Source organism: Stegostoma tigrinum, chromosome 8 (genome assembly GCF_030684315.1).
Source record: "Stegostoma tigrinum isolate sSteTig4 chromosome 8, sSteTig4.hap1, whole genome shotgun sequence".
NCBI classification, from domain to species: Eukaryota; Metazoa; Chordata; class Chondrichthyes; order Orectolobiformes; family Stegostomatidae; genus Stegostoma; species Stegostoma tigrinum.
Window position 1 is genome coordinate 47309528 of NC_081361.1, and position 20503 is coordinate 47330030.

Here is a 20503-nt window from a genome sequence, read left to right on the forward strand (position 1 = left end):
CCATGGCAGTACCAAAGGGTATACTTGTTCCTTTCGCTTAACAACGTCAGATATCAGAAATTCCTTTTAATAAGCACCGTCACAAAGTTTACAGGTCAAATGGGAAGGAAAAGGGGCTTGTGTGAGCATCAGATCTTCCGCAACGATCAATGTTCTTCTCGGTATAATGTGTCCCATTTAGGGACTTTTACAAATAAAGCTGTCTTTCTTCAGCCTGGCAATCCTTCAGTCCCGGAATTTTATTTTTGTCCCAAGGTTTGGGGTGGCGTTCAGTGGGACAGTGATGATGTTTCAGAGTCTACCTGACAAATGTCGTCCCTCTGGAACTGGCAGCATCATTGAGAGGGACAGGAGGCTGGGAGCGTGCAGGCGGGACGAGCGAGAGCTCCGCGAGTGTGTGAGAGCGCGTGCGTGCGCGCTCCCCCTCTCTCATCAGCCGCCTTGACAGCTGCACACACTCTCACACACACAGACAGACACACGCACAGTGCAGCCAAGCATCCTCCTCATCTCACTCTGCAGCTTACCTACCCGATGGATTAACGCACCTCCAGCTCTCTGGATGTCGCCAGAAACCGTTCCACGCAGACTGCCCGGGGAATGGATTGGGGTTGGGAACAGGATGAAACTTGGAAATGCAGCACCCCGGGAAGGTAAGCGCATTCAATTGAAATATGGAGCGGCAGCGCAGCTGGAAAATTTGCTATGAATCGCCTGTATCTTTCCTGCGATTGGACGCTGCCTCCATCCAGAGTTTGATGATCACTGGAATGATGACCATGATCCTAGTGGCTCGTATTTCCAAACTCTGATTTTCGGCAGCGGTTCAAGAGTTTTGCTGCAGCCCGTGGCTATTTGTTCCTGTGCAGAATTTCTCGCTCCCTAGGAGGTTACATGCGGCAGCTTGTCTCCAAAAAGTCTTGTCTTCAATTGAACGATCACCCGTAGGTCCTAAAGCCACCCCGGATATTAATTCCTGCCTTATTTTAAAAGCCACACTAGTATTTGGGACAACTGACTATGAATGAAAGATATAGGTGTTCAACTAATCATCTCCAAGGCAGACCAATTACGACTACATTTGCCTGTCACTTGTTAGAATATGATGGAAGGGGCAGAAGGTATATTAAATTATTTATAGAAGAATGCCGTCTGGGTCAAATCAAAGTTCAAATCTGAAGTAGCAGAAGGGGTTTCTCAGCAAGTAACATATTGAATATTTGGTATGATTATCCTTTAGTCATATTTTAAGGCCTTAGAAGGGAGATATGCTACATTGCTGAAGGATTTGTTTGAATGGTGTGATATACCTGGAAGAAAACCTGAGAGAATATTGTTTTCAGTTGATCAAGTTTTATATAAACAGCTGTAAGAAAGGTCAAAATGTTATTTTATGGGATATATTAAAAGTCAAACTTTTAAAAGGCAATAAATATATGGGATAGTAAGGTGATGCATCTTCAATGTAGGTTGAATGTGTGAGCATCTATTATTGCCAACCCCGGTAAAGGATCAATACCCAGACAGCAAGAAATTACCAAATTTAAAGCAGTGAAATAGTATAAATTAGCAATAAAGTATTGCCGAGTGTGAAGATTGTAGCAGAAGGAAAAATTATGCAGGAAGGTCACAAAATTTTGATGTCCTCGGGAAGAAGATGATAGAAGAGAAGTTTGCAGAATAAGTTTTGATTTGAACATTTCCGAAAAGCCTAGTATCACATTTAGCTGCCCTATGCAAACCCTGCATTTAACTCATCACTTGTTATTAAGAGGAAGAGTGTGACACCAAAGAAAGCATGTACACTATGGTGCTGATTTCAAATTTAGTGTAATGCTTTGGTGTACTGACTACATCATTTTGCTTTTATGAAGTTTGGCAGCGGTGAGGAGATGGCAGTCAAACCAAAGTTATTTATTTGAAGATTGATGTTATTACAGATTTTTAAAAAAACCTCTTCTTTTAAGATGAATCCTACTGAAAAATAAAGCCTGTTGTTTTCAGCAGCAGTTTGGTGACTCATTGATGGTACAATGGCATCATCAGGCTGAGCTTCACCTTGGCCACTTAGCCGATCTGTTTCCTGTAAACAACCAGTAAAGTATTTTCCATTCCTATATATGTATCAACTGCTTATCATTTAATCGGTTCTAACCATTTACAAAGTATCTAAACAGTATGCAGTAAAGACAGTGAAATTAAAGGGTTGAACTTTACACTACCTGTCTCCTTCGTGTAAGATTGGGTGGGAGTTGATGGACATAAGATCAGATAATTGGCAGGAATGGTGGGGGGGAGTTGTATTTGCTGTGTCGGCTGGCTTCTTATTTTCACTAGTACTTTACCAATGGCTGGGTAAACAGCAGGTGGTATTTAACCAGTGGCAGATGGGGACCTTGTAACTTGAGAGGTCCACCCATAAGGCTGGTGTCCTTCCTGCAGCCTCGGGAGATTTCCTTCCTGATCAGGATCCCATACAGCAAATGTTGATGTAAGATGCTCCCAGCTGCCACCCTTCCTTCCACCTTCTTCCCTCATGATTGACAGAGCCAAGCATGTCCCAGCAATTCCCGAATCTGCTTTTACTCCTGGCCTCATCAATGATTGCCTGTCTGGGACCTATTGCAGTCCTAGTAATAGCCACCTTCCCCAGTGGTGATGCTGGAGCTGCAGCCACAGCTACAGCCCTTGGAGGTGAAATATCCTGACTCAGAGAGGCAGAAGCTATGACCATGAGAATCTAATTGTTTGAAAAGTAAAGATCAGCAGTGGATACCACGTAAAACAGAGATGACCTTCCACGAGTCCTCTCCCCACAACTTTCTGGCTGGTGGGAAAGGTCACCCAAAAGGATAAAAAACAGTAAAACGTATGATTGACATGTGACATGCTCTGACATGTCTTATTTATTTTAAAATAGAGGCCCAGTATGAATGGAACCTTCATTTCCAAGTGCTATATTTTTATTTTTTTTTCCCGTCTGGATTCTGACATCATGTAAAACCTTAGATGGGGCCAGATATATGTGATGCACTCAAAATAAAATTTTATACTCCCACTATTAAAAAGAAGGCTAACAGCTTTAATTTAAACATGTGTCACCCAGATTAATTAATGACAATATTTATTAGTTTTTGTATATGAAGGGGCTGTGGTACTTACCTGAATAATTTAATCCTGCTATAAATATGAACTTAATGTTTCAAAGTAAGTATTTATTTGAAGCAATATTCTGTGATGAGGTTACCAATGAGCTCTTCTGCAGATAGTTGCTGGACAAATCCAAACTTCAGATTGAATTTTTAAAATATTTATAATTTTTAAGTGTTGAATTCACTTTCACAAGAATCTTTGAATTTATAAGTTTGAAAATTCCAAGTAAGGAAACGTGACAGTGTAGATTTCCAGTTTAAGGCCCAGCATAAAACTGGAACTGCAGATAATATGTCATTTTGATCTTCATTTCTATTGAAAGCCATAAATTTACATAGGAGTTCCAAAATAGACACGCATCATGCAGTTCAGCTGTCAGGTTTCATGTTCTGCAAGAACATATTTCATTTAAGGGGTGTGAGCCTGAACTTTAAATTGTATGAATATATGAATCAGGAGCAGAAGTAATCCATTCAGACCTTTGAAGCTGCTCCGTCATTCAATAAGACCATATCTGATTTGATACTAACCTCAAATCTACTTGACTGCCAACATTTACAATTTAGGCATAGAAAGTCAAGTCAAATTAGCCTCAATATCAATGGATTTGTAACACAGAGAAATTAAAACATTCAATGAACCTTAAAATTGCCCAGTTGTTATTAACCAGATTTTATGTGTAAGGGATCTTGGACACCAAGTTTATGACTTCAACAAAAATTAATTGTTTACAATTAAAAGTATAACTTTCGCAGAACACGGGTAAGCAACAATGTAATCTAATTAATAGTTATGATCTAAAACCTAAGCTTTTGGATCATAATTCCCACTCTCACACTGTTTAGGGGTGACTTAAAAAGAAAATTTAAAACTTGTAATTTGCCGGTACAATAGACCGTTTCAAACAGTGGATACCAGGCCTTCATGAAATCTTCGTACAATGGTTTGTTTGTAGGCAAGTATAACTGTATACTTTCTTGAATTCAAAAGTCATTGGTCAATGCCAACTGCTCCAATAGACTTTCAGCAACATCCCCTCATTTCTTACAAATTTCGAGTCCAGTAACCCTTCTTCAGAATGGAGTTTAGAACTGAGCTGCCAGATTTACTGACCTTCTCCAATAATTTCTGTTTTTGTTACTTTTTTCTTAGATTGGGATTCTTTTCTTAAGACACCCAATAGATAGAAAACTAGAGAAAGCAAACACAAAAGCAGCCACCAAAGCTCCCAAAACTCACTTTTCTGCCAAAGCACAGACAGAACTGTGTTTTTTCTCTTTCCAATCACATTTTTGAGTGGGCTGGTTAGCACTGGTTCTCCTTAATTGACCAATTCAATATACAACCAGTTGCCAGCCCTGAGCATTGCAACAGCTCAGAGATGATTTGGCTGCATTGTCCTGAGAACAGGGTCGAGGCCCGAAACGTCAGCCTTCCTGCTCCTCTGATGCTGCTTGGCCTGCTGTGTTCATCCAGTTCTACACCTTGTTATGTTGGTAGTTAAGTTGCATTATCTTAAAGGCCAGTTCCCAGTGGCAAACATTTGTCATTGTTCATTTGTCCTTTGAAACAAGCTGCTGTTCAAAGCTCAACTCTTAAATTCAACTCACAGTTCCAAACCAAAAAAAAAAGGAAAATAAAGGAAATATAGTGAGAGACTTGACAGTACGCCCATAGGCATTCATTCCCCTATTTCTCAATAATCTATCCACCTCTGCGTTTAAAATATTCAACAATCTGCTTCCTCCACCTTTTTATAAAATGTGTTCCAAAGACTCACGACCTTCTGAGAAAATTGTGTTTACCTAAACTCTGTTTTAAATATGCTACCCTAATTTTTAAACAGTGACCTCTAGTTTTAGTTTCTCCCACAAGCGGAACATCTTCTATACGTTGATTCTGTTAAGAATTCACTAGATCTTATACATTTCAATCAAGTTGCCTCTTACTCTTGTAAATTTTGAAGGAATAATTCTAGTTTGTCCAAACATAAGACAATTCACCCACTACAGGCAATAGACTAATAAACCTTGGCTGAACTCCCTCCACTGCATGACATCCTTCCTGTAAAAAGGTGATCAGTATGGTGCACAGTACTCTAGATGTGGTCTCACCAGTGCCACATATAACTGAAGCAAAACCTGCCCACTTGCATATTAAATTTGTTATATGATAAAACTTTCTTTGTTACTTGCAGTACTTGCATTCCAGCCTTTTGTAATTTGTGCATGAGGACACCTAGACTCCCCCTGCTTCTCAGATCTCTCCAGACTTCATGATTTAGGTCAGATGATTCTGTTTGATTCTTCTTGCCAAAGGGGATAATTTCACATTTGCCTCATTATATTCTATTTGTCATGCTTTTGCTCATTCACTTAATTTATCAATTTTTAAAAAAAACTCCTCATGTTTTCTTCACAATTTGCTAATCTACCTACCTATCTTTGTGTCATCATCAAACTTAGCAGCCTGCCTTCCATCTCTTCATCTAAGTTATTTATATAAGTTTTAGCAGTTGTTTCAGCAAGCACTGATCCCTGTGGCTCGCCACTCATTATGTATTCCCAGCCTGAAAAAGATCCATTCTTGTCAGCCATTCAATCTCTACCAATGCCTATATGTATACAATGAGTTTTCATTTTCCACAAAATCTTTGATGTGGCACCCTGTCAAATGCCTTCTGGAAATTTAAGTACAGTGCACCACCTTTATTCACCGTTCATGTTACCTCCTCAAAGGACTTCAATAACTTAGTCAGTTATGGAGCTGGATGTTACCTTGTTTTGGATAAGTGTTAATTTTGATGAGTTACATGGAGGATTTCTCCCTGCAAGTTCAGCGAATTCTCTTGCTGCATCTTACTGAACTTGCCCCATTAACTACTCTCCCTACCCTTACAGAGCCCTTTGTGCCAGGACCTCCTGACCAAAGATTAGCTCCGTTGACTTGACTGAGGACTCTTGGCATGCTTTCTTGCTTTGCATCTGTGTTAAATGATACAATAGGCAATACATTAGGACTGTGAGCCTAGTATCTTGGGTTAAGGAACAAGGTGCAAAAGGGCAAGACAGAGCAGGATCTGAGCATCCAGGTAGGCTGGCAAAGTGAGTGAGTGCTAAAAGAACAAGCAAACAGTATGGAGATCCAGCTTGGTCCAGTCAATGAGATGGGTGCATGTAGCTGAGCGCAAAGTGTCTTTTCTGAAGCATTGCAGTGATAGTTGCCATTGCATCCCAAAATTGCAGCATTGAATACACAGTGTGCTGTAAGTGAATCAGAGGTGTGCCACAAGGGCTTTTAGAGGCTGGCGCATGTCAGATGCTAATGTCTGGTGTTATGGGGATCATACTGCTGGTGTCCATGGAATGGCCCCTGAGGTGCTGTTGTGTAGTGAACAACATGAAGGCTCTTCACAGCCAATGGTGAACTGAAGTCACCAGCTACCCTCCCTGACTTCCATGTTGAGAATTCTCATCATCTAGTTTGAATTGTAAGTTAGAAAGTTGCATGTTAATAGGGTAAGATTTTCAGTTAATACCATTGTTAACCCCTGTCGAGCAAGAATTTTGCCTTGATACCTAGAAGTTAGCTAAAAGACACAGTAGAATTGTTCCCTACGTGAGATAGGCCTCAGTGGACATGTGGCATGATTTTGCCACATTTCTTACCATAGCCCACATTGTTGAGGCCTCTATAAAATTCTATCTAAAGATTTCCCTTCCATAAAAAAAGTATTGACTCTGCCTGATTATCTTGAACTTAACCAAGTGCCCTGTAAAAGTTTCCTTAGTAATAGTTTCTGACCTGTACAGATGCTAAGCTAACTGGCCTGTGGTTTTTGGCTTTCTGTCTCCCTGCCTTCTTGAATAAAGGAGTTACATTTGCTATCTTTTAATCCAATGAAACCATCTCTGAATCAAAGGAGTTTAGGAAAATTATAAACAATGCATCGACTATCTTGCTAGTCACTTTGTTTAAGTCCCTATAAAGAAGTTATAGAATCCCTACAGTGCAGAGAGAGGCCATATGGCCCGTCAAGTCTGCATTGACTATCCAAAAGGTGTCTCATCTCGACCCAGCCCCTGACCGTTTCCCCGTAACCCTGCATTCACCATGGCTAATTCATCTATCCTGTATATTCTTGGATACTACAGGCAATTTTGCATGGTCAATCCAAAAGGCATGCACAGCTTTGGATTGTGGGAGGAATCCAGTGCAGCTGGCAGAAACGCTCACAGAGTACTGGGACAACATGCAAACTCCACATAGTCACCCAAGGCTGGAGTCAAACCAAGGTCCCTGCCACTGTGAGGCAGCAATGCTAACCGCTGAGCCAATGCGCTGTCCTCAAAACCCAGGAACTTGTCACCTTGCAGATCAAACAATTTATTCAGTATGAGTGATAATGGGAACTGCAGATGCTGGAGAATCCAAGATGACAAAGTGTGAAGCTGGATGAACACAGCAGGCCAAGCAGCATCTCAGGAGCACAAAAGCTTGGCATCCCTGGAAGAGGCTTCGCAGTGAGGTTAAAATTGTCCCTGTGCTCCTGAGATGCTGCTTGGCCTGCTGTGTTCATCCAGCTTCACACTTTGTTGTTCAGTATGACTTGTTTGTGTGTGTTCCACCCTGCCTTCCGTTTCTTGATTTACCACTATTTACGAGTCACTAGCTGTATCCTCCGTAATGAAGACAGATACTCATTTAATCTGCCCTTTCCTTATTATTTGCTATGATTAATTCTTCACTCTGAATTTCTGCAGAACCAATGCTCACTTTAAGTCTTTTCTTCTTTCTATATTTATAGACATTCTTACTATCTGTTTTTATCTTTCTTGTTTTTCTCATACTCTGACTTTCTCCCTCTTTATAATTGTTTGGTCATTCTTTGCTGCTTTTTGTGTTTTGTCTAGTCCACTGACCTGCCACCTGTCTGTATAAAATTATATGTTTTTTCTTTAAGTTTGATACACTCTTTGACATTTCTCATTAACCACAGATGGTGACTATGTCCCTTGTTTTTTTTTCTTATTCATTGCAATGTATCAGTTCTGATTATTCTGAAGTATTTCCTTAACTGGCTGCAACTGCATCTCTGTTGACCAGTACTGTAACATATTTTCCAAATGCACTTTAGCCAGCTTTAATGTCCTCATAATTGCCTTTATTTAATGTTTCTATAAAACATAGTCTCAGGCCCACTCTGTCTCCCTCAAACTGTGTATAAAATTCATTCATATTATTATTGCTGCTACTTTGGAGCACTTTCACAATGGGGTTGTTAATTAATCCTATCTCATTGCTCAATACAGCACACTGTATTAAGTACCAAACAGACATATTAATGATTAGTGTTGGCTCTCTGCAAAGTCAAGCATTGCAGCCAGTGCCACTGCTGTGATGGCAACTGTTGACAGTTTGCACAAAAGAGGTTCAGGATCAGTGAGGAACCTGACTGTCGGTGAATGAAGGCCATGGCGGGGGAAGTTTCACTGGCTGAGAGGAGCAGGGAATTTGAAGAACGATCAAACGATTGATAAACCCCATTCGTTTCCAGTGCTAGATATCTAAATCTGCAGCCTGCCAGCAGACCCGATGGGATTTCACTTTTCAGGTTTCTGAATCCAGCAACAATAGGATTAGACTCTCAAATTTGCTTTAATCGGTCTCAGTTGGTGTCAGAGAGGACAGAGCATCTCCACAAGCATTCTTGACCTGAACTTATTGAAGCAGAAGCAGGTGGGGACTCCCTTGTGCTTCTAACAGTTCATAGAACATAGAACAGTACAGCACAGTACAGACCCTTCGGCCCACGATGTTGTGCCGAATTTTTACCCTAATCCTAAAGTCTATATAACCTCCAACCCTACCTTGATTAAATAAATCTCTACCTTCAACTGTGCCTCCAGGAATGACATTAAATTCCATCCATGTTTTTCTCCAGTACCAGTTGTTTAACTTGACCTTCATATTTACTTAACTTATGGTTTCTTTATACTGGTTCATAGTCTTTAATTTTAAAGTAAACCATTTCTTTATGATCCATTATAGTCTTACCTGAATCTATCTTTAATGAGCTGAAAATTATTTTACTACAATTTCTTAATGTATTTATAAAAACCTATTCTTTTAGCTTTGTTATTACTTGCAAGTATTTTAATAGTTTCTTTTGCAATTCTTGTAATTAATTCCATTGTCCTTGCACTTCTATAAGACTTTTCTTTTGATATATATTCTCTGACTTCATTTGTTGACCATGGTTGCTTAACCACACAAGTAGAGCTTTTGGGTGGAGTCTTTTAGGAGCCTGAGTGATGTGGTCTGTAGCAAGATTGAGACCACAATTGGGTGAGAAGTGTGTTGAGGCCTATCTTGAAGTCAGGGGCATCTCACTGCATCTTTAATGCATTTGCTAAATAGAAAAGTGGGTTTCTTGCTTGGCCAGGCAATTTGCCAGTTGGGGGATTACAGCTTGTTAAACAGCTTATTAATGGCCCAATCTATCTCATTAATGTTCAGCTTCCCATTTTACCAAATGCGTTGAAAAGCTAAGCATCATGGTTCTCGACACAGGAGTCAGAGCAGAAACCGGGTGACTTTGATGTGCTGCTTCTATATTGGTCACCAGGCGCCAACATCTCAGTGCATGTTCCATGGATACCAGCCACATACAACCCCACATTCAGAGATATTAGCATCCAACATGAATCAGCCTCTAAGATTCCTCATGGCACATATCCTATCCACTTACAGAATTTTGCTGCACGTCAGTGTTGCACCAGCAACTATTAATGTAATGCTGCAGCGTGGACACATTAGGATCAGGGGCATGTATTCAGCTTTTGAACTAGACTAGGCTGCATTTCCAGGCTATTCATTTGCAGTCATATCCCTCAACTCATTCCGAGTCTACCTGGATGCTCATAGCGTCCCTGCCTTGGTTTGTCTTGTTCTTTGTGTTTTGTCTCCCTCAGCCAGAGACACTAAATCATATTACTTCTGCCTTGCTCAGCCGTTTAGCATAGGCACAAAGCCAGGAAGCTTGCCATAATTGTTGGGAGTCAGTAAAGTGAAGGGAGATAGCCTTCAATCAGTGGTTGTCAACACGATAAGTCAAGGGTGGCCTTAGAAACTCGTACAGGGGTTTGGATGCAGTCAGTCCATAAGACCATAAGGCATAGGAGTGGAAGTAAGGCCATTCGGCCCATCGAGTTCACTCTGCCATTTAATCATGGCTGATGGGCATTTCAACTCCACTTCCCTGCACTCTCCCCGTAGCCCCCAATTCAAATGTGGGCTTCAGAGTCAGGTTACTTTCTACATAACGGGTGGGGAGTTGAATGCTGAACAGTCCACCACCTGTATTGATTGTTCCTGCCCTATAATGGGCCATTCTCCTCCTGGAATGGGAGAGGAGCAGGTATTACAGAAGAAGAAAGAGAGTGGCACAGCTGATATTTTTCGTGCAATTGGGAAGGTGTTCTGAGTGAGTGAGTAGGCAGCACAGAGGACATGAGGAGTTAATAATATTGGAAGTTGGGGTAGGTAGATGAGAGTGAGTATGGAAGATGTGGCGGGCATTAGTAAGAGTGTAAGGACATGACCCTCGGTGGAAGATGGGTTCTATAGCAGAGAAAAAGAGTGAATGTGAGGTATCCAAGAGAACATATTGGCACTTACACTGGCAGAGTGGAGAGGTCATTGACCTTGTTCCTGTACAGGTGGGTATTCCTCCAGATGGCTGAGTCTGCATCGGCTCAGATGGCATCTTGGACCTGGCTGGTATGTTCTGGTCTTGTGGCCTCCACCACTCATCCTGGGGTAGACGACTTCTCATGTCTGCACTGTTCCATCCAGCAGGGCTCTCGGGCCCGGCCCACAAGGCTAGACACTGCTTTCTCCATGTCTACCATGTCTGGGACAAATGTCAGAAAGCATTAAGCGCAGATCTGGACTGGCAGTGCTTTTCTAGGTGCACAATAGTCTTTTAAAAATGGCACAGGTAGAAGGGATGCCAGACTTTCAGTGGATATACACTGCATGATAAGTTGTCTGGAAATGGAATGTGGTGAGATGAGTCAAGAATCAGATGAGAGTGACACCATAGAGATGTATATAGTTAATGAGTTGAGCAAACTGTTGCCGGACTTCATGGTGATAATTCCTCCAAAACCCGATGCAACTTACCCTTAGTCAAGAAATATATATGGTTCAGCCCTTTGTCTTTTAAAGGTTTGTATATTTTTGTATTTCATTAAATATTTCTCTGAATATTTTCCACTGTTTGTATGATTACTTACTAACAGTTTGATGCAATATATGTGGTTAACTTATTGAGTAAGGCTGTCTTACTCAACTTTAAAAGCTTAGTTTGTGGCTCTTCCTTCTACCTCTGAGACATGAAATCGAATTCATCTACATGGCTAATATTTTGAAGATGCTTCCTGATTGGCAGATTGTTAATTAATAGTGATTCTTTACTCATCACCAGATCCTTTGTAGCCTGTTCTCTTGTCAATCTTAAAACTTATTGCTCAAGGGCAATGTATCAAATAGATTCTTGGCATTCGTTAAATTTACAATTGAAGTTATTCTGCTTATTCCATTCTATGAGGAAATGCAAATCCTCTACATAATCAAACTACTTTTGCTACATGCATTTATTTATTTTTTACCCCTGCCTCTCACCAAAACACAAAAACTCAGATACACAAATAGGCTACAATTTTCAGGTCTTTGTCGACAGAGCAAGATGTAGAAATGCTGGCACATTGGTTTGGAAAGGCATCAGGATGGTGTGCCCAATGTCTTCCCACCACCATGCCATCCTGCCAATGATAAACAAAATGGCAGATTGGCTATCTGCCAATTATGGGACTTCTGTGGCCAGTTAAGTGTCAATTCTCACTTGCCTGCATTAGTGGTGGTCCCACCCACCAGTGCTTCAGGAGACCAATCAGTGAGGCCAAGCAACTTCCCAACAGGATCATTGTCCACAGTGGGGTCCTGAGGAGGAATGTCTCCCCAGCTCCCCCAGGGACAACAATATCACATGTGCGCATGAACATCCTGTCAATCACAAAAGCCAACTATGGCAATTACAAGGAATCAGAAATAAGATCAAGAGGAACAAAAAAGGCTGGAAAAGCTGAGCGGCTTCGGCTGCATATATGAGTGAAACAAGACTTGACTTTTCAGGTCAATGACCTGAATGCCTCCTTAATTGCTGAAGTCTGCCTGCCTGACTTGAACATCCTCCAATAATTCTTACTCCTTTTCGGGGCTGTGGCAGACACTGAGGTATCCTTTACCCAGAAGTGAACCCAGTAGCAATGGTGCTGCTGAGCTGCTGTTCCTCAGATTGGACTGGCAATTCTTGTGGAGGTTGCAGCCATCGTTAATTATGACAGAAGCCACTTAATTGGTGACACTGGGAATCTCCTTCCCTGGGGATATGCTGGCTCAGGGTTGACACCCAGTTTTGGTGCTCATGCCAGATCTTAGTCACCATCATGATGTTATGCCCACTATATCACAGCAGTCAGGTGGTCACTAGACAACTGATAATAAATTTCAGAATTCTGGGTCATTGATAAAGTACTGATTGTACTTTCTGTAAAACTATTTATGACCGAAGCCGTTCGGACTTTAGAAGACATTAGATATCTGCTAACAAGCTAGTATCACATAAAAGCATCACACTTGTGAAATTGTAATCAAATACATATGCATTTTGCCACTTACAAAATATTTAAGAGTTACTTTTAATGAACAAACTTCAAGGGACTTGTCAGGAGTTTACAGAGAGGTGCCAATCCCTCAAATGCAGAACTGCCATGTTATTTGGTGTCAAACACAAGAAGTATGTTTACTTTCCTTGTGTGTTTGTGATATCTCTACATTTTATTGATGATATTATGTATCTAACAGATATTATTACTTAAACGTTTATTGGGAGAATTGAGTATTGCCCCTTTTAACATGCCATTCTTTTTATTCCATGGAACATTGCATAAATATATTACAGTAATTATAGTAGGCAAGATGCCATACGTTGCTGTGCTTTTATCACTGATAACTTAAAAACCACTTCAAAAAGAAATTCACTACAAAGGACATTGATACATTTTAAAAAATAAAGTAAATGGAGCTTGGGCCCATTTGGTAATGTATGTTCTGTTAACAGCATGGAATGCATAGACCCATCTCCCACAGGCCCGACCAGCCCCCCTCCACCAATACCCTCATCTGCCTAGCTGACCTTGTCCTCACCCTCAACAATTTCTTTTTCAATTCCTCCTACTTCCTACAAAAGGGGTGGCCATGGGTACCCGCATGGGCCCAAGCTATGCCTGCCTCTTTGTAGATTACGTGGAACAATCCCTCTTCTACACCTACACTGGGGCTAAAAATCACCTCTTCCTCCGTTACGTTGATGACTGTGTAGGTTCTGCCTTGTGCTCCCAAGAGGAGCGTGAATAGTTCATCCACTTCACCAACACCTTCCACCCCAAATTCAAGTTCACCTGGACTATCTCCAACACATCCCTCACCTTCCTGGACCTCTCTGTCTCCATCTCAGGCAACCACCTACAAACTGATGTCCATTTCAAGCCCACCGACTCCCACAGCTACCCAGAATATACCTTCTCCCACCCACCTTCCTGCAAAAATTCCATTCCCCATTCCCAATTCTTTCGCCTCCGCCACATCTGCTCCCAGGCTGAAGCATTCCACTCCCATACATCCCAGATGTCCTCGTTCTTCAAGGACTGCAACTTCCCACTCGCAGTGGTTGAGAATGCCCTCGACCGTGTCTCCCGCATTTCCCGCAACTCATCCCTCACGCCCCATCCCTGCAATAACAGCCAAAAGAGAATCTCCCACCTCGTCACATACCACCCCACCAACCTCCAGATACAATGCATCATCCTCCGACACATCCAACATCTACAATCCGACCCCACCACCAAAGACATTTTTCCATCCCCACCCTTGTCTACCTTCCGGAGAGACCACTCTCTCCAGGACTCCCTTGTCTGCTCCACACTCCCCTCCCACCCCACCACACCCGGCACTTTTGCCTGCAATCACACGAAGTGCTACCCTTGCCCCCACACCTCCTCCCTCACCCCCATCCCAGGCCCCAAGATGACTTTCCACATCAAGCAGATGTTCATCTGCACATCTGCCAGTGTGGTATACTGCATCCGCTGTGCCCGTTGTGGCTGTCTCTACATTGGGGAAACCAAGCAGAGACTTGGGGACCGCTTTGCAGAACACCTATACTCAGTTCGCAATAAACAACTGCACCTCCCAGTCATGAACTATTTCAACTCCCCCTCACATTCCTTAGATGACATGTCCATCCTGGACCTCCTGCAGTGCCACAACATTGCCACCCAAAGGTTGCAGGAACAGCAACTCATATTCCGCTTGGGAACCCTGCAGCCCAATGGTATCAATGCGGATTTCACAAGCTTCAAAATCTCCCCCTCCCCCACTGCATCCCAAAACCAGCCCAGCTCATCCCCACCTCTCTAACCTGTCCTTTCTCTCACCTATCCCCTCCTCCCACCTCAAGCCGCACCTCCATTCCTACCTACTTATCTCATCCCACCACCTTGACCTGTCTATCCACCCTGGACTGACCTATCCCCTCCCTACCTCCCCACCTATACTCACCTCTACAGGCTCCATCCCTGCCCCTTTAACTTGTCTGTCTCCTCTCCACCTATCTTTTCCACTATCGATCTTCGACTTGCCTCTCCCTCTCTCCCTATCTATTTCAGAACGCTCTCCCCAATCCCTTTTCTGATGAAGGGTCCAGGCCCGAAATGTCAGCTTTTGTGCTCCTAAGATGCTGCTTGGCCTGCTGTGTTCATGCAGCTTCACACTTTGTTATCTTATCTCGGATTTTCCAGCATCTGCAGTTCCCATTATCTCAGTATGTTTCATGCAACTTTAAGAATATTCAATCATGGAAGCTTCCCACTTTTTAATATGACTCATTACGAAGCTGTAAAAATACATTAAAATAGACAGAAAATGTGGAATAAGTAGGTCTGAGCCAGAATAAACGTCAAAATAAACACTCTTAAAAATCACAAAATATGTTCCAAAATGTAATTATCACTGGGACTACAATTCTGTTTTAAATTTTGTACCTGCTTTGAATGAGGATAATTGCAAGATATATATGTGTTCAGCTCTTTAACCTTGTGATCTGTATTAGTCTGTAAGGTATGTGCACTGCTGGTATCTGAACTGGTAGCCACGATCCATTATAATATGCTGCAAAGCATTCAAGTGTAAGGATCAGTGAGTGGGCATAAAAGATGAAGGAAATTCTGGCGAAGTGTAATTATGTATGCCAGAATTTGTTGCTTTTTTTTAGCTCTGGGTAATTGCTTTTTAGCCTGAATCCGAAAGCTGCTAAGTGCAATTGCATGAGAAATTTCATCCATATATAGCTTGATAATAATATGAGGGGCTTAGGCCTCTGGAGAAATGAATTGATCAGCTAGGTTAAAACAGCTGCTTACCACAATAATGGCAAGTCAAAAGAAATTAAACTGTACTAGAATATGGTAATTGCTTGGATGCTAAGTGCTTAAAATAAATAATGTTATACTGTGGTAATAAAATGTGAGGCTGGATGAACACAGCAGGCCCAGCAGCATCTCAGGACCACAAAAGCTTTTATGCTCCTGAGATGCTGCTGGGCCTGCTGTGTTCATCCAGCCTCACATTTTATTATCTTGGATTCTCCAGCATCTGCAGTTCCCATTATCAATGTTATACTGTGGCACAGTTTTTCCTACAAAAGTTTTCCTTAACTAATTAGTTATTGCCAATACTGGAACTTTCTTCATATCATTTTTTGAACACTAACTGAGAACATTGGGCGACAAATTGCCTCATATGGCATCACTTGTAGCGAGGCTACTGAGGCTTTGCACCACTCTCCATGTTTCCCAAAAGCTGCTAGCTGCTTCGTGTGTGGCCTGCAGGACTAAAAGTGCATGCACACGTGTGCCCTGCATGTATTGGGAGGTCCTTAAATTGGTGCTATACTGATGTCAAACAACCAGACGAGGTAATATCAGAGATAGTAAGAACTGCAGATGCTGGAGTCAGAGATAACACAGTATAGAGGAACACAGCAGGCCAGGCAGCATCGGAGGAGCAGGAAAGTTGATGTTTCAGTTTGGGACCCTGCCTCAGAAATGGGAAGGGGGAAGGGAGCTCATAAATAAGTAGAGAGAGGAGGGGTGGGGCTGGGGAAGGTAGGTGGGGTGGTAGTAGGTGAGTGCAGGTAGGGAGTGGTGGGGAGTGGTCAGTGAGGTGGGAGGGGTAGATAGGTGGAAGGGAAGATGGACAGGTTGTGTCAGGTAAAGGAGGTGGGGATAGTGAAGGAGGCTTGGCCATGGGATGAGGCCGGGACTGGGGAGATTTTGAAACTGGTAAAATTCATGGTTAGGCCATTCGGCTGTAGGCTCCCAAGGCAGAACGTGAGGTGCTGCTCCTCTAGTTTGTGGGTGGTGTCATTGTGACACTGGAGGAGGCCCAAGATGAACATGTCACCCAGGGAGAGGGAGAAGGAGTTGAAATCGTTTATGATTCGAAGATGTTATTGTTTGTTGTGAACAGAGCGCAGGTGCTTGACAAAACGGTCTCCAAGCCTCCGGCTGATCTCACGATGTACAGGAGGCCACATCAGGAGGAGGGGATACAATAGACCACGTTGACAGATGTACAGGTGGACCCCTGTCTGATATGGAAGGTTTGTTTTGCGCTTTGTATGGAGGTGAGTGGGGAGGTGTAGAAGCAGGCGTTGCACTTCCTGTGGTGGCAGGGGGTTAGTAGGGTTAGTGGGGAGTGTGGAGCGGATAAGGGAGTCACTCAGAGACCGGTCCCTACGAAAGGCAGATAGGGGTGGGGGGGAAAATATATCTTTGGTTGTGGTGTTGATTATAGGTGGCGGAAATGGCGGAGAATGATATGTTGGATATGGAGGTTGGTGGAGTGATATGTGAGGACAAGGGAGATTCTGTCTATAAAGTGAATGATCATATGATAATGTTGGTCATGGGATGAGGCCCGGGATGGATAATGTGAAGCCAGGATCCAAATTTGGGTCACAAAAGTCCAGGCAACAGTTTCGTTATTTCATTAAGAAAAAATAAACACAAAGCTGCAATATGGGCCTTGCAGACATGTTATTCAAAGGACAATGTGCCTAATTGCCTAAAGTATTCTTCTTTTGTAATATGTTTCTACGAGTACTCTGGAGTGTTTTGTTCTTGAACCTGTTTGCATGAATTTCTGAAACTTCCAGAAAACACTGTCCTATCCTCATGGGTTTGTCGAGAAGGGGAGAGGATTAGGTGGTCTGCCAACACAAAGGCTGCAACATATAGTGATGCAATATTTTAGCGCCGCTGGCTCTGCAGCAGAGCAGGGAGATGGAACAGATGCAATTGAGAGGGCAGGGTTGATGGCCATGTCTTCTGTTGAGCTCTAGCTAGACTCCCCCTGCTTGCTGACAATGAGAAGAGATGTCTCACTGACCAAACAATACACTCAGCATCTTGGTGTGCACACCCATTTACCATTCTACTGTGTGCTGTATCATAAGGGTCCTCATCTGAGTCCCCTGCACGCTACTTGCCTGCAACCTTACCCTCTGCTGATTTAGCAAACAAACTATTTTTTACCTCCGGCCTGGCTGCAGGCTACTCATCCAAACATGTTCATTGTTTGTTTATCCTGAGTCTATTAGCATCCAGTGCCAAAATCTGAACTGGTAGTTGTAAGTGTCAAATCAGATGATAAAACATCTAAAGGGCATACTCATGCCCTTACTTTCAATGCTTCTATGCTGTGCTAAGTTGCTCTGTACTTTCCTGCATGTGTTATTGTGATTGGACAGGCAGCAGTTCTTCCATGTCTCAAATTCCAAAGTGTAGGTTAGTCTGAGTGACAGAATAGAGGCCATCTTCAGCTTCTACATCCTAATATGAGGCTGAAAAGAGACATGTAACTGTTTGTCACTGACCATCATCCTGGCCAATGGCCATTATGCCAAATGCCACTTGCTGCATTGCCTTCAGCTCCATGATGTGAAAACCATCTTCTCTAGGGCACCCAGAAGCCCTTCTCTCAGATTAGCTACTGTTTCCTGATATTATTGGCAACCTTCTCCTTCAATGAATGAGGGCAGAATGCAATTGAATGTAAATGCGCTTGGGTGAAGTATCAGCTGCAGCTTGCTATTTGGATATGTGGTGTGTGTGTAGCAGATGGGGGTGTGGGTTGGGTAGATGGTTGTGAAGTTTACAGTATTCGTATATTTATATAGGTGAACTGGAAATATGTGAATGCGAGCTTTGAGAACTGAGTGCAAGGGAAAGCTGCTGTCTGAGTATTATGATGTGTTGCAATGAACGGCAGGTTTTTGTTTTGGTGAACTTTGAATATACATTGGAAATACATTCGCTTACCATGACCACTCATGTGAGGTAATTTTCCTATATTGCTTTCATGTCAATGAAACCAGACTTTGGCCATTCATATTCTAGGCAATGTCTTCTTTATGCTGCTGTTTCATGGAATTTTTTCCAGTCTGGGGAATATTGCCTTCCTCTGGAGTCCACCTCATTGGCCAGAACCTCTATTGTGGCATCACTAAAATTAGGAACCCTCTTTGTTGCCTGTTGAGACGTTCCTTTGATCTTGGAGAGTAGTTTTCCATGAGGTATGATTGCAGGTGAACAGCCTCTCCTTAATAGAGAATAAACTTGGTGGAGCAGAAGTCTGGTTGGATCATCTGATTAAAATTACTATGCTGATCCCTTACTGAGCATAGAAGCCGTGTGCAGTTTGGAAGGCAGAGATGTTGCTTGGATCAACAAGGAAATCATGCAAATATGCTGGATTGGTGGAAATTGTGAGGTCCCACCACTATTTGTGAAGGAATGGGTAGTTTACTAATTGCATTCCTGCACCCAAAAATCATTTTAATCTAATATCTAGCCCTGTTGCCTCTGACGTGGCAGTATGAAATTGCAGTGATGGCCACAGTATTAGATCATTAGCTAGTGAGTAGTTTAAGTATAAAAACAGCAACAAAGCAATCATTAAGTGCATTAATTGGTAGCAAATTAAACAACTTCTGGGCTATTTGTTTCTCAACCCAACTCACCTTTTTTGAATACAGTAACTATTCCCAAACAATAATTTCTCATACATGATCCACTCAGATGATCACCTTCAAGTGCAAGTGTTATCAGGGGATTAGAAGATTGCTTTCTTGATCCTGATCTTACTAAATAACCTTTCCAGTGGAAAACTAGAGGGAAGGTCGGTCATTGAAAGATGCTTTGAAATGGGCATTATGTTCTGTACTTTTAATACCCCTTTCGGTCAAAGTAAAAGAGACGCAATTCCTTAGACAAATCTTTTTGAGCTTTTCCTTTTATTCATTTATTTATTATTCATTTATTTATTACAATGGCAGATAGCACACTTTGCACACTGCCTGAACACTAGGACTGAGCATCTTCATTCACTGCTCCTTTCTGTGCATGCAATCCTCTATATTGAAGAATATCCTGGGCTTTAGTTCGTGATGAAAACCATAGACTTCCTTCATCCTCTTGGCTGCTGGGCCATCCCTCTTCTACAGGGATAATTATTTCAATATTCTATTAATGCATACTCTTTAACAAAAATGGCTTATTCACAATTCAGGTTCTCGTACTTCTGATAATCTTTAAAAATCCTTTCATTAACTTCATTAACACCAAGACTGATCTCAACTGAAATGCTAAGGTTTTGATTTGATTCTGCAGCTTTGCCTGAACTTATCAACATTTAATTGACATCATATTTTAGCTCAGATATCTCAAAGTACACACATGAAAGTTTTTCAAAGATTCTGTATCTGCTGTCAGTTATTAAACTGAAACAAATATTGTGTGCACAAGAACCTAAACTGAGCAGCGATAAATGATCTGTCGTGTTAGTAAGATTGACATTGCTTAGCTTTCAGACTACTTACAGACAAATTAATGTTTTCTAATAATTCTTACTTCATTCATTCATTTTATTAAAATCAGCAAGTTCAGGGATGTTAAAATATATGAAATTTAAAGGGGATTTTATTGCAGGAGCAAGTGCCAGGAATGATTTTCGGCTCAGACACACCCTCAGGCTGAGGATGATTTAATTTCATGTGAGTTCACTGAGCTTTGAGATGGCTGATGATTTTAATGTGCAATCTTCAGACTCTACACATGCGGAGGAGGTGGTGCTTGGAAGGTTGGGTAGCTGAGTTGTTGGAAAG

The 20503-nt window shown here is 42.0% G+C and overlaps 1 protein-coding gene and 1 long non-coding RNA gene across 2 annotated transcripts in view; one reads left to right on the forward strand and one right to left on the reverse strand.

Annotated features, from left to right (window-relative positions):
- Nucleotides 1-442: 442 nt before the first annotated feature.
- pde4dip (phosphodiesterase 4D interacting protein) overlaps nt 443-20503 on the forward strand; it is a 410955-nt gene continuing 390894 nt past the window's right edge. Inside the window, exon 1 of the mRNA XM_048539238.2 lies at nt 443-653. Within this exon, the coding sequence (XP_048395195.2) occupies nt 601-653 (53 nt within the window). The 5' untranslated portion in view covers nt 443-600. The remainder of the gene's footprint in view (nt 654-20503) is intronic.
- LOC125456257 (uncharacterized) overlaps nt 19702-20503 on the reverse strand; it is a 123391-nt gene continuing 122589 nt past the window's right edge. Inside the window, exon 3 of the long non-coding RNA XR_007248426.1 lies at nt 19702-19837. This is a non-coding gene — a long non-coding RNA (uncharacterized LOC125456257). The remainder of the gene's footprint in view (nt 19838-20503) is intronic.